General features: G+C 44.2%; 1 protein-coding gene across 1 annotated transcript in view; it reads left to right on the top strand.

Annotated features, from left to right (window-relative positions):
* Positions 1 to 11,867, top strand: part of LOC108802846 (SUN domain-containing protein 2-like) — a gene marked incomplete at its 3' end in the record, with an annotated part of 45,727 nt that extends 33,860 nt beyond the window's left edge. Inside the window, exons 4-6 of the mRNA XM_018574698.1 lie at positions 6,913 to 7,050; positions 10,183 to 10,281; positions 11,743 to 11,867. Coding sequence (XP_018430200.1) covers positions 6,913 to 7,050; positions 10,183 to 10,281; positions 11,743 to 11,867 — 362 coding nt within the window. The remainder of the gene's footprint in view (positions 1 to 6,912; positions 7,051 to 10,182; positions 10,282 to 11,742) is intronic.
* Positions 11,868 to 13,626: the final 1,759 nt, after the last annotated feature.

The following is a 13,626-nucleotide window of genomic DNA, read 5'->3' on the forward strand; positions in this document are numbered from 1 at the left end:
GAACCTCCCCCCAATATTCTCCCCGCAAGCCCCTCCGAAGAGGGGAGAGGCAGCGATTAGTCCAGAGAAAGCCCCGGAGGGGGTCCAGTGTAAACAAGTGTATGCAAAGAGCAATCGCGTAAATCACTGTACTGCAGAGATAACTAGCGGAATTACCCAAAAGCTCAGATACCCAGTCCCGAGGAGCTCAACCTAGAGATGTAAAACATTAAGCAGGTACAACCGTGGAATACCCGCAACTAAGTGCCATGCACGGGTCAACATGAGGTAAGCTCAGTAGCAATGTTACCGTCCCAGAGTTCTCAGGCATGAAGACTTAGTTTCCTTTCGTACGTCCAAAGTTCTGCTATGGTTCTCTGTGCGATGGGGTAGGGCTTTGGGGACCACGTTCCCTGGGCATTGGGTGTACACATCGAGAGGAGCTGTCAGATGGATGGTAGCGAGTGGTGTTCGGAGCATGAGGCGGACGGCCAGCGGCCCTGGCACCCTCGGTTCTGTTTACAGGATCCAGTAGAGCTTGCATCCAGTTAGGCACGGTGATGGGGTCTGTTTGTAGGAAGGTGAAGAGCGCTGGGAGATCCTCGGGCGAGTAGAGGCGAAAGGATGAATCCGTCTTCTGTATAATAAGGTGAAACGGATATCCCCGTTTATAGGTGGCACCACATTCGCGTATCTTCTCTAGTAAGGGGCGAAGAATGCGTCTCATCAGTAGAGTATTTCTCGAGACATCTGGATACAGGCGAATATGCGCACCGTCAAAATCTAGTGTACCTTTTCTCCAAGCGTGGATCATGATTTCCTCTTTTTTTGGTGTAATGATGGACTCTACATATGAAGTCCCTGGGGCGGTTGACATCCGTGGAGCGCGGCCCCAGAGATCTATGGACCCTGTCCAGTTCAAGTGGAGTCCCATTAGGTTTGTCACGATAAAGATTGAGAATCCCACAGACTGTCTCTTTAAGATCCGCAGCGGAAGTTGATTCCGGTATACCTCGGATGCGTATGTTGTTCCGCCGGCCGCGGTTGTCCTGGTCATCTGAGGAGAGCAGGACGTGAAACATCTGTTGTTGGTGACACGTCTGCGCGCGCTCCAATAGGGCGACTCTCTCCGAGAGATCCAAATTGGATTGTTCGACCCCTGTAAGCTTAGATGTAAAGGTCCCGAGTTCTTGTCTGATTTCAGCGACGTCTTGTTTTATACAGTATATGGATTCAATGCGCGCCGTGAATGCTTCAAAATCTGCTTTGGTGGGGATGAGCACAGCAATGTCAGCCTTTGTCGGTAAGGTCTGAAGCAAGGATCGGAGGTCAGTGTCCTCGTGGGGTTCTGACCCTGAACCCATCGCAATCCGTTGAGAGACCCCTGTCAGTGTAAGTTTAGGGGAAGTTGAGCGCCACGATCCCATGGAGCTGTCCTCTCCAGATATAATAGGGGGTAGAGTCCATGCATTCTGGTGCAAAAAGGGGGCTGGGGGTGCCTGGGCCCATGGGGGGTATGTGCATGGGGGTAGTGGGCAAAGTCCAGGTCCTGGGCTGCCAGCTGTGTGTGGAGACTGGGCCTGATCCAGGGTGGATTCCCCCCTGTGGTGCTCATAGAGTGAATCCAGGGCTTCACTGATCTGGCCCTGCTTGAGAACTGGAGAGGAGCTTACCTCTGTATAGGGTGAAGAGGGCCTCTGCTGCCTTGTGGGTGACAAGTCCCAAGCTGTGGATGGAGGCAGCTGCGGGTCCTTCTGTCTATCCCCTATGTCATGCCCTGTCTGCCGGAGCTCCGGTTCCCCCTGCTTCTCCTCACACTGCGGCTCAGGGATAGGAGTGGGAGGGGCTAATTCCGGCCCTGGTGGCGTGGCGTCCAGCGGCCCGTTCAGTACTAGGGCGCGGTGCGGCGAGGGCCCTCTCTCAAGTGAGCCACGATCCGCGGGTCCTGCCGCTGGCTCCGGCGGCCGCTCTCTGGGCACCGGAGCTCCACTTTGGGGGTCGACTTGCGCCCCTTCTGCTTGTTCTTTTTGGACATGTTTCTGCCGTAAAGGTATCACAGGGTGCCGGTAATAAAGAGGCTGTGTCCAGAGCTGAATGAATATGCTGCCTCACGCGGCCATTACCAAGCCACGCCCCATCACTAATACTAATTTAATAGTTGGATGATATTTTGAATATGGTTGATGTAATTTATTTACTTTTTTAATTATGTTAATTGGTTTATATATGATCCTAGTTTGTTTGTGGTAGTAGCACTACACTTAATTTAATTTGATATTATTTCCTATTTTTGTTTTTGAAACATACTTTAGGAATGTTAGCAGCTTCACAACAAGGTTTTAAATTCACAGCGCAGAAGTTTTTCTATTACATACAAAAAGCACTCAGGAGCACTTTTAATGTAATTTTAATGTATCAAATGCTGGATGCAAATATTGTGCAGTTGAGAAAATATGCTAAATGTCGGAAAATATGTGCAGTTAGACGCAAACATGAATATGTTGCAACTTAAAAAAAGACATACCAGAAATAAAATGTTGCGGTTAGTTAGCATAACATATAATACATATAACATAGTGCTCTCTGCGTTTAAAAAATTACTTTATTAAGAACAAAATAAAAAATAGTTATTCGCATGACATACTATGTGCACATACAGGTGAAACTCGAAAAATTAGAATATCGTGCAAAAGTTCATTTATTTCACTAATGCAACTTAAAAGGTGAAACTAATATATGAGATAGACTCATTACATGCAAAGCAAGAGAGTTCAAGCCGTGATTTGTCATAATTGTGATGATTATGGCTTACAGCTCATGAAAACCCCAAATCCACAATCTCAGAAATTTTTTGGCAGTGTGGGCAGGTGCCAAATCCGGCTGGAAAATGAAGTCAGCATCCTCATAGAGCTCGTCTGCGGAAGAAAGCATGAAGTGCTCCAAAATCTCCTGGTAGACGGCTAAGTTGCATTAGTGAAATAAATGAACTTTTGCACGATATTCTAATTTTTCGAGTTTCACCTGTATAGTACTTTGCTTTCTGACAGAAAACCACTGGCAATTCCATTTAACAGCTTTGCTCATCCTGATCCATCTAACAAGATGGCATTATCTAAGACTCCGCCCATCTAATGCTCCACGTTTAACCCCTCCCACTCCTAGCAAGCCTCAGTTTTTTGCTAGTGTCTTTAGGTGTTGGGTGTTTTAACTGTACTAAGAGAAGTAAATGGCCTCTATACCTGTGGAAATATCTGGAGATTATTCTATTAAGGGTCTGTGCTATAGCCCCTGTGGCTTTCCCCCTTGCAACTTCAGGATTGTAGCCCCTTGGCTGAGCATCGGGAACCTTACCCCGGCCTCACCGGAAAGATGTGGGACTGGCCTGCAATGTCACTTTGGGCACTGAATCCTGTGTTAGGCTTTTACCTTGGCATGTGGTGCAACACATTGAGTCAGACACAGCATGCTTTACAAATACAGGGCCATGGTGCGGTGGAGCCCTGTCCCTGAAGATGCCCTCGGGGGTATGCCCAGACTGGATGGAGCTGATTATTTTATCCTGACACCTTATTGGCCTGACGCCATGATTGTGGGTAAGTCAGACACTATAAATTATGTGTTGCAGCCATGAGGAAAGAGCTGCGACACTCTCCTACCTTGTTTATTTCATGGCCATGGTCTTCATTGCACCTGTGCACTGAATCTACTGCACATGCTCCGCACCATCTTGGAAAATGCTTGTGGTACATTGTGCCACTGCTCTTGCTATCACACGGCAGCACGATTTCCAGACATTTCCTGGGTACCCCAAACTTGGCACAGGATGATGTTTTATCTTTTCTAATCTGCAGCGTTTGGTCATGCTGATGCTTGGGTGCACAAGATGGTATCTCAGGGCTACAAACTAGAATTTCTCTCCCTGCCCCCTCTTTTTTTTTTCCTACCACCAACCTTGTGTCATTCCACAGTTTGGAAGATTTCCACTGAGCCCTTTTGGGGCTAGATCAAGGTGTCACTGTCCCATTTCCTGTGGCTGGACGAATTCAGGGTTTTTTCCTCCAACTTGTTCATTGTCCCATGTGCAAAAGGGAAATTCACCCCATCTTGGATGCCTAGATTTGAATGTCTCTATTTGAAACCAGATATTCCGCATGGACGTTACTGGATCTCTCATTGCCTCCCTTCACTAGGGAGACTTTTCAGGGGCGTGAACCTGCATGTTCTCATCTTTCCAGCACAACCGTTTCCTATCTTTTGTTGTGTTCCATTTGCCTAGATGGATCAACGTATTTGGTATTATTTGGTACTGAGGACCAGGTTGTCCATGGTCAGGTGGCTCAGAAAGCCAGCTCTGCAAACGGGGAATTCCTTTATTCTCATATTCTTAAAAATCCCCACAACAGATGTCAGCCTGTCATCAGGCTGGGGAGGAGTCCTGGTGTACCAGGTCCTGTGTTATAGGTGGGGGATGCTAAATGTGAACCCTCTGGCATCCAGGCTTAACAACAAAATAGACCGGTTTGTCTTCAGATACAGAGATCCTCTAGTGAAAAGCAGTAGATGCTCTGGTTTCAGTTCAACCTGATCTATACTTTTCATTCCCTTAAACTTCTTCCTCGCCTGCTTCACAGGATTGAGGTAGAGGTGATTCTCAGTGCACCGGTTGAGGCTGATGTGGTATGCTGTCCTGGTAACACACAGTGGTATCTCTTGTAGTCATTACCTCTACGAAGTGTCTGTCTGAAATGGAGTCCTCATCCTGTAAGGTACTGATTCTTGTTTGGCACAGGGACAAGGTTGCATTGAGGCTTCAATACCTTTTTACATATATATTGTTTGCCTTTTATCTCAACCTTCTGTCCATCTTCAGTTCACCAAAAAGAAAATTTCCCTTCATTGTCTGGATATGACTCAGGCTGTGAGAGTCTCTCAGCCACTGCTTCTTCAGAAGGAGTGATTCCTTTTGTACCTCGGATGGACTTGCTAAGTGTACACCAGTTTCTCTGTTCACCATTTCTAGGTGACTCAGGCAGATCATCATCCAAACTTATGGTTTTAAGGATTGGGTTCCAACTTGCCCTATCAAGGTCCACTCCACTTGATCTGCGAGTGCTTCTAGCTGTTTTCGGCATCATGCAAATTTTGACGGTTTGCAAGACTACCACCTAGTCTTCTGCTTTTCTATCTTACTAACAATTGTCATCAATACAAATATTAAGAGTGGCTCTTCCCAATAAGGACACAGACAACAACAAAGACCCAATAATGATTCAAATCTAACCCCCCTCCCCCAAATGATCTTTTACTATATACCATCACTTGGTTAGCCATCTATGGGCTGTTTCCCTAGTCTGGTTGTTTAGTAGAAGGTTGTTGCCAATAGAATTTGGGACTAGATATTGGTCATTGAAATTTTTTTTATAGTTCAAAGATTTCTGTGTGTGAAAACACTTTATCATTATCTTTTTTCACAAGTTTAAAATTTGGGGAGTATGTACTCAACTTTTAATAGGTGTTTTGCAGGATGTGGCACCTGGGAGATTTTATTATATATAGTTACATTTTAAATCATAACTTTAAAAATATAAATGTTATTGCTTCACTGTATTTCCCATGATTTGAAATAATGTTGTTATGGAAATTCGCTTGGTTCAACGCACAAATCCATGTCGCATTAAGCTGCGCCAAACGCAAAGAATTTCCCCCGTTGTACTACGCTCCTTTGCAAGGACTGGAAGTATCCCCTTCAGAGTCATGTAGAGTCAGGAGACGTGTGTTGCTTGCTTGATAGTCCCATGCTTAGAGACAGAGCACTGTTTTATACCTGCCCAACAGGAAGTAATGTCAGACAGGAAATGGGGCAGACAGGAAGTGATAGCAAAACAGGAAATGGGGCAAGACAGGTAGTGATGTCAACAACCAGCAAACGATTTCAAAAACCAGCAAACCAGGAAGTGAGGTTAACAAGCACTTCCTCAATACATAGCCAGTCTACAAAACACATTAGTAGAATAATCACATTAGTAGAACAATCACATGTAGTAGAATAATCTATGACCACCGGAGTGTACTTTTATCCAGCATTGCTCAGTGATCAATGCCACATAACGTTACTATGATTCTCATGAGTGCGTAATTATAGGCAACGTCATTATCTCCAGCGGGTTGATCAGACTCACTAGGGACAATAAACGCACGTTCCTTTCATATACTGCGTTCCAAACAAATGTATCCACGCAAGCCAATAAATCCATGCATTGCACGCGGGGCCCCTGCCGGCGTCCATACATTCGCCAAGAAGACACTGCTCCGCCGCGCATAAGATATCTACTCCAATGGTTTAACCCCCCAATGTCTATTTAAACCGAGACACTGAGAGACTAATGACAAAATATTACAATACACTAAAAACACATTCTAGTAAAATTTCCACAACAATGTACATTTTACTCTTAAAGTGACATTAAACCCTCAGATGTTTTAACATAAAACAATACTGTAATGTGTGCCTTACTGTAATCCATGGTTGTTTCCCTTCTCTTTGCTGCTCTTCCTTTTTAAATCCTCATCTCTTCTCATGCTTGGGTAGAACTTCCCTTTTCAGCTCAGGGCCTCTTCCTGTAGTGCTGGCTCAGGTTTCAAGCCTATACAAACGTATATACAGACACCGTGTATCCATTCCTGAGACAAGGCAGTCTGCTGCAAAACCGAAGTTCTGCCCAGCATAAGAACAGATACAAATTTAAAAGGAAGAGCAGCAAAGAGAAGGGAAACAACCATGGATTACAGTAAGGCACACATTACAGTATTGGTTTATGTTAAAAAAGCTGAGGGTTTAATGTCACTTTAAGTTTGTTAAAAAAAAAAAAAAAAGGAGGGTAACTTTTTAGCACTTGCTAAATATGCTCATTGTACGATTTTTGACTTCTTCAGGAGAAAGTGACTTGGTACGGAAAAAGCTTGGGATAGATATTTCCCACATCAGCAGCAAGAATGGCTTCTCAGATAGACAGACAACGTATGACAAATCTCCTTCATCTTCTGGTTATTCTTCAGAGGAGGATTACAATGGTAAGGACTTCCATTTTTAATTCCTGTTAGTAAACAAAAGAGTTACTGTAAAATAAATAAAGTGTATGCCAAAACATTTGTTTAGTTTTGGATAAAATGAGAACGTGTACCAACCTCTGTCATGTTTTGTTGCTGTCTGTGTCCCTGCTGGGGAAAATAACTCTATATTTGGCCTGGTGACCATTGTCTACAGCACAAAAAGTAATAGTGAATCCAAAATTTTAGCCTAGTCATAGGGACAGGAGATGAGGAAAAATCTTCCTATAGGGACATCTGTTCTGGTTTCCCTTTGCTTTGGAGAGATTTCTTCCTAGTTACTGTTGTATTTTAGTTAAAAAAAAAAGAAAAATCTGTCCACCTCAGATCGGATCTCGCTGAAACATTTTATCATATTACTGAAATCTAAGCTCAAAAAAGTTAGTCAACCCCAAAGGTAGGTGCCTATGTCAAACAATTTCAGCTATATGTAAAATGGGGCCAGCTGATTTGGTTACATCTGAGGCTGCTCTCAGATGTGAGAGTTTTTCCTGTTTTCAGCAGAGGAAATCATTTGTTTTTTTGTATTAATGAGTGAGGAGTCTCTGATGTAATTAGATTGGCTCTGGAATTAAAAGCAACTATGTCACTTAAAAGTGGGAGAAACTAGAGTGTAGTGGGTGGAACAACTGGATCGGTTTTCTCCTCAGCAGTGCCTTGGCAGAATGTACCCAGACCCCTCAAGACAAGACACAGAGAAAGCCTGTAATATGCTCTGTCACTGCACCGTGTGTTCAGTGCCCTCCTTGGCACCGCGTGTGTTTAAGTGCAGGGTGCTTTACAGGACCATGGCTGTGGTCCATCTCAGTCTGGCCAAGCTTCTGGCAACAGTTCTACCTCCACTAGGAATGTCATTACTGCTGGTCCAATGCTTTCTTTATTGTCACTTTCTCTACTGACTTCAGGGTGCTTCTCTGCATCCTCTAAAACCCCTTCCTCTGGTTTTCTAACTAGGGAGGAATTTTGTTGCTGAAATGCTCCAACTGTGAGCTGCAGTGTCTAGGAGGGGGAGTGTGTGAGACACAAATGAAGGAGGATTTGGCGCAGTCAGAGAAAGCAAAGAAAGTTTTTTTTTTTGTTTATTTTATGATGCTTTTGCATCACATAGTAACTCTATTTGGTACTTATTTTGTCACAAAAGAGCCTTTAGTTGCACTTTAGGCTAATATTTCTGTCATTTAGGAGCTTATTTTTCAATAAAAATTAACTTGCACCCGTGCAGCTTTTTAGCGGCACCTCAGTACTTTTTTTCACTAAGATAATAAAAGACACAAACAATGTTTAAAGGAGAACTATGGGGTCAGTGTTTTTCCCCATAGTTCTCCTTAGGGTAACGGGAGGACACAAACTAGCGTCCTCCCGTTACCCTAAGCTCAGTATACCGCTATCTACAGCTCACGGTATACTGAGACGCCGGAGCGGATCCCGACTTAGATGACGGGATCCGCCCAGCTGCGTGAGTGACAGCTGGCTCTGCCTATCTAGAGGCAGAGCCTGCTGTGCCCGCCCCCTCCCCCATCCGTTCCACCAGTCAGCGCTGGCAGATCGGAGCGGGGAGAGGGGAATCCAGCCCCTCCCCTTGTCACGGCAGGGAGCCGTGACAGGATCGAGAGGCGAGCTGTCACCAGATGACGAGGGAGCATGGAGCCAGCTTTCTGGCCAATCGGGAAGCCGGGAGCCATGTAATGACTCGCCACCTGGCTTTTTGATTGGTCGAGAAGCTGGCCAATCAGGAAGCCGGGCAGAAAGTCATTACACGCTGCCCGGCTTCCTGATTGGGCGGGAAGCCGGCTCCATGCTCCCTCGTCACTTGGGGACCAGGCCTCCCAGCCAATCAGTAAGCCGGGCAGCGTGTAATGACTCGCTGACCAGCTTCCTGATACCGGGAGTTCGGGTATTGGGCTAGGCATCGGAGTATTTGGGCAAGTACGGGCACTCGGTGCATCCCTAATAAATAAACAGTAAAGATGGCGAGCACACTACCGATGGGAAGATTGTAAGCGGATTTTTGGGTGAGCAAGCTACTTAACCAGGGAGAGGGACCCTGTGGACAAATGTAGGAAGACAAAAAAAGGAGCGCTACAACCCAGGAATTTTTGTTAATAATCCAATCATAATCTTTAAATTGGTATCTATAGATGGGGACTCACTTTTAGACGGACGAGGTGGTGTCTTGCCGATGGAGGGTGAGAGATGTTGTCGGCATAGATCACGAGGTGGCATATGCGGCTGGTCTGTGTAGATATAATCACAGGACTTCACGGCTCCTATTTGGTCCCTTGGTGATGGAGGAGGGATGGTGGATTAGACTGAAGGGCACGTATGACCTTGTGGAGAGGTAGGCTGTGCGTTAATGGTACAACCCCCGTCGGGCACAGTGAGAGCTCAGCTGGCCAGGCTGACACTCGTCGGCTGAACGGTGAGCAGGAGTGCCGCTGTGTAGCGGTGTAAGGATTGGTCAGCAGTCGTTATGGAAGAACGCTCAGGGACGGGCACAAGGCTGGAGGACAGTGTGGTCCGTCTTACTGAGTGATGAGGATGTCAGGTAGATGGTTTGGCTATGCGTTTCGAGGCTCTATGCCTCTTTGTCAAACCAGAGATAAATTCCCTAGAACGGGCGGGAGATGCAGAGGTTTTTAAAAAATGACAGGTGGGCGGGACTTTCGATCGTGGGCGGCTACTATTGGCCGGTTCTGCAGGGAGGGTTGGTCATGGCTACTAATGGACGGCATTGAAGCCGCTTGCTTTAGAAGGAGATCGTGGGTCCATGTTTAAAAAGTGTTTAATAGCTACACAGACCTGCCGCATATGCCACCTCGCGATCTATGCCGACAACATCTCTCACCCTCCATCGGCAAGACACCACCTCGTCCGTCTAAAAGTGAGTCCCCATCTATAGATACCAATTTAAAGATTATGATTGGATTATTAACAAAAATTCCTGGGTTGTAGCGCTCCTTTTTTTGTCTCCCTAATAAACACATGCACAATCACTCTTAGACATCATATCTTTATATACATATCATATTTAAAGACAGACACTACATGTGCTATTTATATAAGTGCTTTTTTAATGTTAATTGCTTTTGATTTTAGGCCATTCTCATTCTCAAGAAGGTTTTAGTCGTGTCTCTCATTGGAAAAAGTGGGCTCAGAAAATGAAGGAACTGCCTTGGCTTTTGTTTTCATATCCAGGTTAGATGTTTGCTTATATCTACACGGTGAATAAAGTATTTTTCTGCTGCACAGCCTTATCTTGAACTTCAGGCCAGAGCTACTTTTAAGGTGTCTTTTTTAAGGCCAAGACACCCTAATGAGGCAAAAAATCTGGACCCCTATATTTTAAGAAAAAAATAATTCAAATTTTGATTTATTTTCAGTAGACCATTAATGAGGGTCTATTTTGCATATAATCATTATTAAAAAATTAAATGTTTAAAATTATAACATTAACCTGAGTAGGGCTGCAACAAATAATTTATTATAATCGATAATGAGAGTGCAGTGGTCTGTGACCCTTTCAACAGGGGTGTGGATTTTTTTTTTAAAACTACTTGTCCAAGGACTAAAGCGGGGGCCTGATCTACTTGTCCCTCATGAAAATCTACTTTTCCTGATACAAAAATAGAAAAAAAATGTAACCATAACCGTATTTAGCAATGTCAAGAAGAACTTCTCGTTGGTCAGTGCCGTCAGATGACTGCGCTGACCAATGAGTGCTTGAATTTTGAGAGCGAAATTCAGATTACAGTGGCACAGGTACAGATAGTACACCCATACTGGTGGATGAGAAGGACCATTCCCTAAAAGGTAAGTATAGCGGGGGGGATGGTGTCTGAACCAGATTTGTGCGGGTAATTCAATTTTTCCAAATTACTTGGGAAAGTGAATTTACCGTTTGGGGCGGGTGCAGACTTGGGCGAGGCTGTGTACGGTTGCCTTGCGGCCTCATTGATTTCAATGGGGTTACATCCGCGTGGTAATCTCTGGATGTTTTATGTGCGATTGCACGGGTGTTATTGCGGCAGGAAACTGCGCAATCTGCCTTGTGCGACTGGGGTGCCATTAGACAATAATGGCACTGCCAGCGTGACAGGCGGTGGTGTGCGATTCTGTGACCGCCCGGCCATCCACACGGTTTTGTGCACGATTGCCATGTGGTAACAGATCGCCCACTCCACTCACACACACAATGCCCCATGCATGCGTTTATTCGCATGCAGATGATGGGGATTGGTTTTAATTTTTTAGATTTTATTTTACTTTTTTTTGCTTTAATATTTTGTTATCATTATTTATTTTTATTTTTTAATTTATTGCCTTTTTTTCTTCTATTTTTATGTATTTACATTTTTATTATTTTTCCAATTTTATGTTTACATTTTTAAGTGTTATTTTATTTTTTACTTTGTTTTACTTGACTTTATTGTTATCACACTAGGGCCCTTGTGTGATAGCTTTTGGAGGTGACATGTTCTCTTTATTGACCCTGTCACCTCCAACACAGGAGTTCTAGCACAGCACTGTGCTATTTCTCCTGTGACAGGAAGGCTGCATTACTGTGTTACTACACACATGGAGCAGAGTAGAGAACCGTTCTCTGCCTTGCTCCGTGCTCTGGAACCTAATTTGCCGTGGTCATGAATCCCCCACAAGAGGGGGGGACCCCGAAGACTACGGCAAAAAGAAAGCCCAAGTGCAGAGAGACAGGCAGCCAGGAGCAGTACACGGCCGGCCAGCCGCTGGAGATAGGGGGAGGGGAGAGGGGGAGTGTGATTCAGGTAAGTTATGAGTGATTTTTGGTTTAAAATCACTTGTACAAAACCATTTAGCCGTGCTGCTTGCCTGCAACCGGGCTAAATGTAGAAAAAAACGACTCGCCCCGGCGCCCAAAACCCCTGCTTTCAATCCCCGCTGCTCTCACCGCCTGTATCGGCAGAGGCAGGGGGGACACAGACCATTGCAGCCGGCACCAGCAGGGAGGAGAGACCGCTGTGACTGCTGCCCCTCTCTTCTACCTCCGCTTCCGCCCCGTGTCTCCTCTTCCCAAGCCCGTTCCTCCTCTGCTCCATCTCGTTCCTCCTCAGCCCCACCCCTTGCCTCCCCTGCATCTAGAGGCTGGGAGCCATACCCAGCCTGCTATTGGATATTTTAAAATGCAATAGCCAATAGCTGGCTGGCTATTTCTCCCAGCAATAAAGTAAAAAAATAAAAAGTTTAAAAAAATAAAATTAAAAAGACTACAAAATGTAAAAAAGTTTTAAAGTTTAAAAAAAAAGTTAAATAAATAAAAATTAAAAATGCAAACAAATAAAAAAACATTAAAGTTAAACTAAAATTAAAAATAGAAAAAAAATATGTTTTGGTTTGTTATTTTAAATAAAAGGTTGGTTATTTTATTATATTGGCTTAGAGTTTTACAATTCACATGATTTTAAATCCATGAAACTAATTAAAATGTCTAATATAATATATGCAATTATTACAAAATATATTTATATAAATAGTGGGAAAAGTCATTTTCAGTTTCGGCCTGACAAATTTTGCTGCTCGAGGTGCCATTCATTTCAATGGTTCCCAAATGCACCTCCCATCCCCGGTGTGATCACCCGCGCTGGAACGCACGGTACTGCAATGCCCTGCGTTCCAGTGCAGTGCGATTTCAAAAAATGTGCATACCTTTTTTTCTGAAGTAAACTTTGTCTGTAACGCTGCATTTGTGTATTTTATTTTAAATAAATGACGGTATTATATTTTTTTGGAATTATTTTATCCGATTAATCAGAGTTAATAATTGGCTAACTAAAGGATTATGAAAATAATCATTAGCTGCAGCCCTTAAAAGAGAACTATGGGGTAAGTGTTTTTCCCCATAGTTCTCTTAAGGGTCACGGGAGGACATATACTAGCATCCTCACGTGACCCAAAGCTCAGGTATACTCGCGGTATACTGAGACCGCCGCAGCTGGGACGGATCCCGACATTACTGTCGAGATCCACCCAGCTGCGTGAGTGACAGCTGGATCTGCTCTATAGCCACCGATCGGTTGTATGATTTAACACCCCGGATGTCAACTGGTTAACTGGAGTCCCTATTAGTGGTACATTTGGTTTTGGAAGTGAAAATGAATGATGTTCTTTCTACTTTATAGGTATACAATAATTAACACTACTCCTCAAACAACTTAATTTATGTTTTCACAGAAAGGTTCTGAAGATTGTCCTTACTTTTTTCCTCTCCAGATCTCTCCACTTTTTCCCCCATACTCCATTTCCTAAACTGTTGTCCTTTTTTTTTTTTTTCTTCTAACTTGGACTTCTAAAAATTGTGTGTTGTATTCCAATAACATTTTGCCCTCATTCACACAAGAAATGGCCGGCCCGTACAGATCCATGCTGCTGTATCAAGCTGCTCCCGGGAAGGAAAGGTGCTGTCTGTGATTGTACGCAGCAGCCTGTCCTTCTCTATGGGAGCCCACATGGAAGAAAAATATATTTTAAATATATTTAAAAAAAACATTCTTAATATATTTTTCCCAA

The sequence above is a fragment of the Nanorana parkeri genome, unplaced genomic scaffold (genome assembly GCF_000935625.1).
Source record: "Nanorana parkeri isolate BGI_ZX_2015 unplaced genomic scaffold, ASM93562v1 scaffold3171, whole genome shotgun sequence".
Taxonomy (NCBI): domain Eukaryota; kingdom Metazoa; phylum Chordata; class Amphibia; order Anura; family Dicroglossidae; genus Nanorana; species Nanorana parkeri.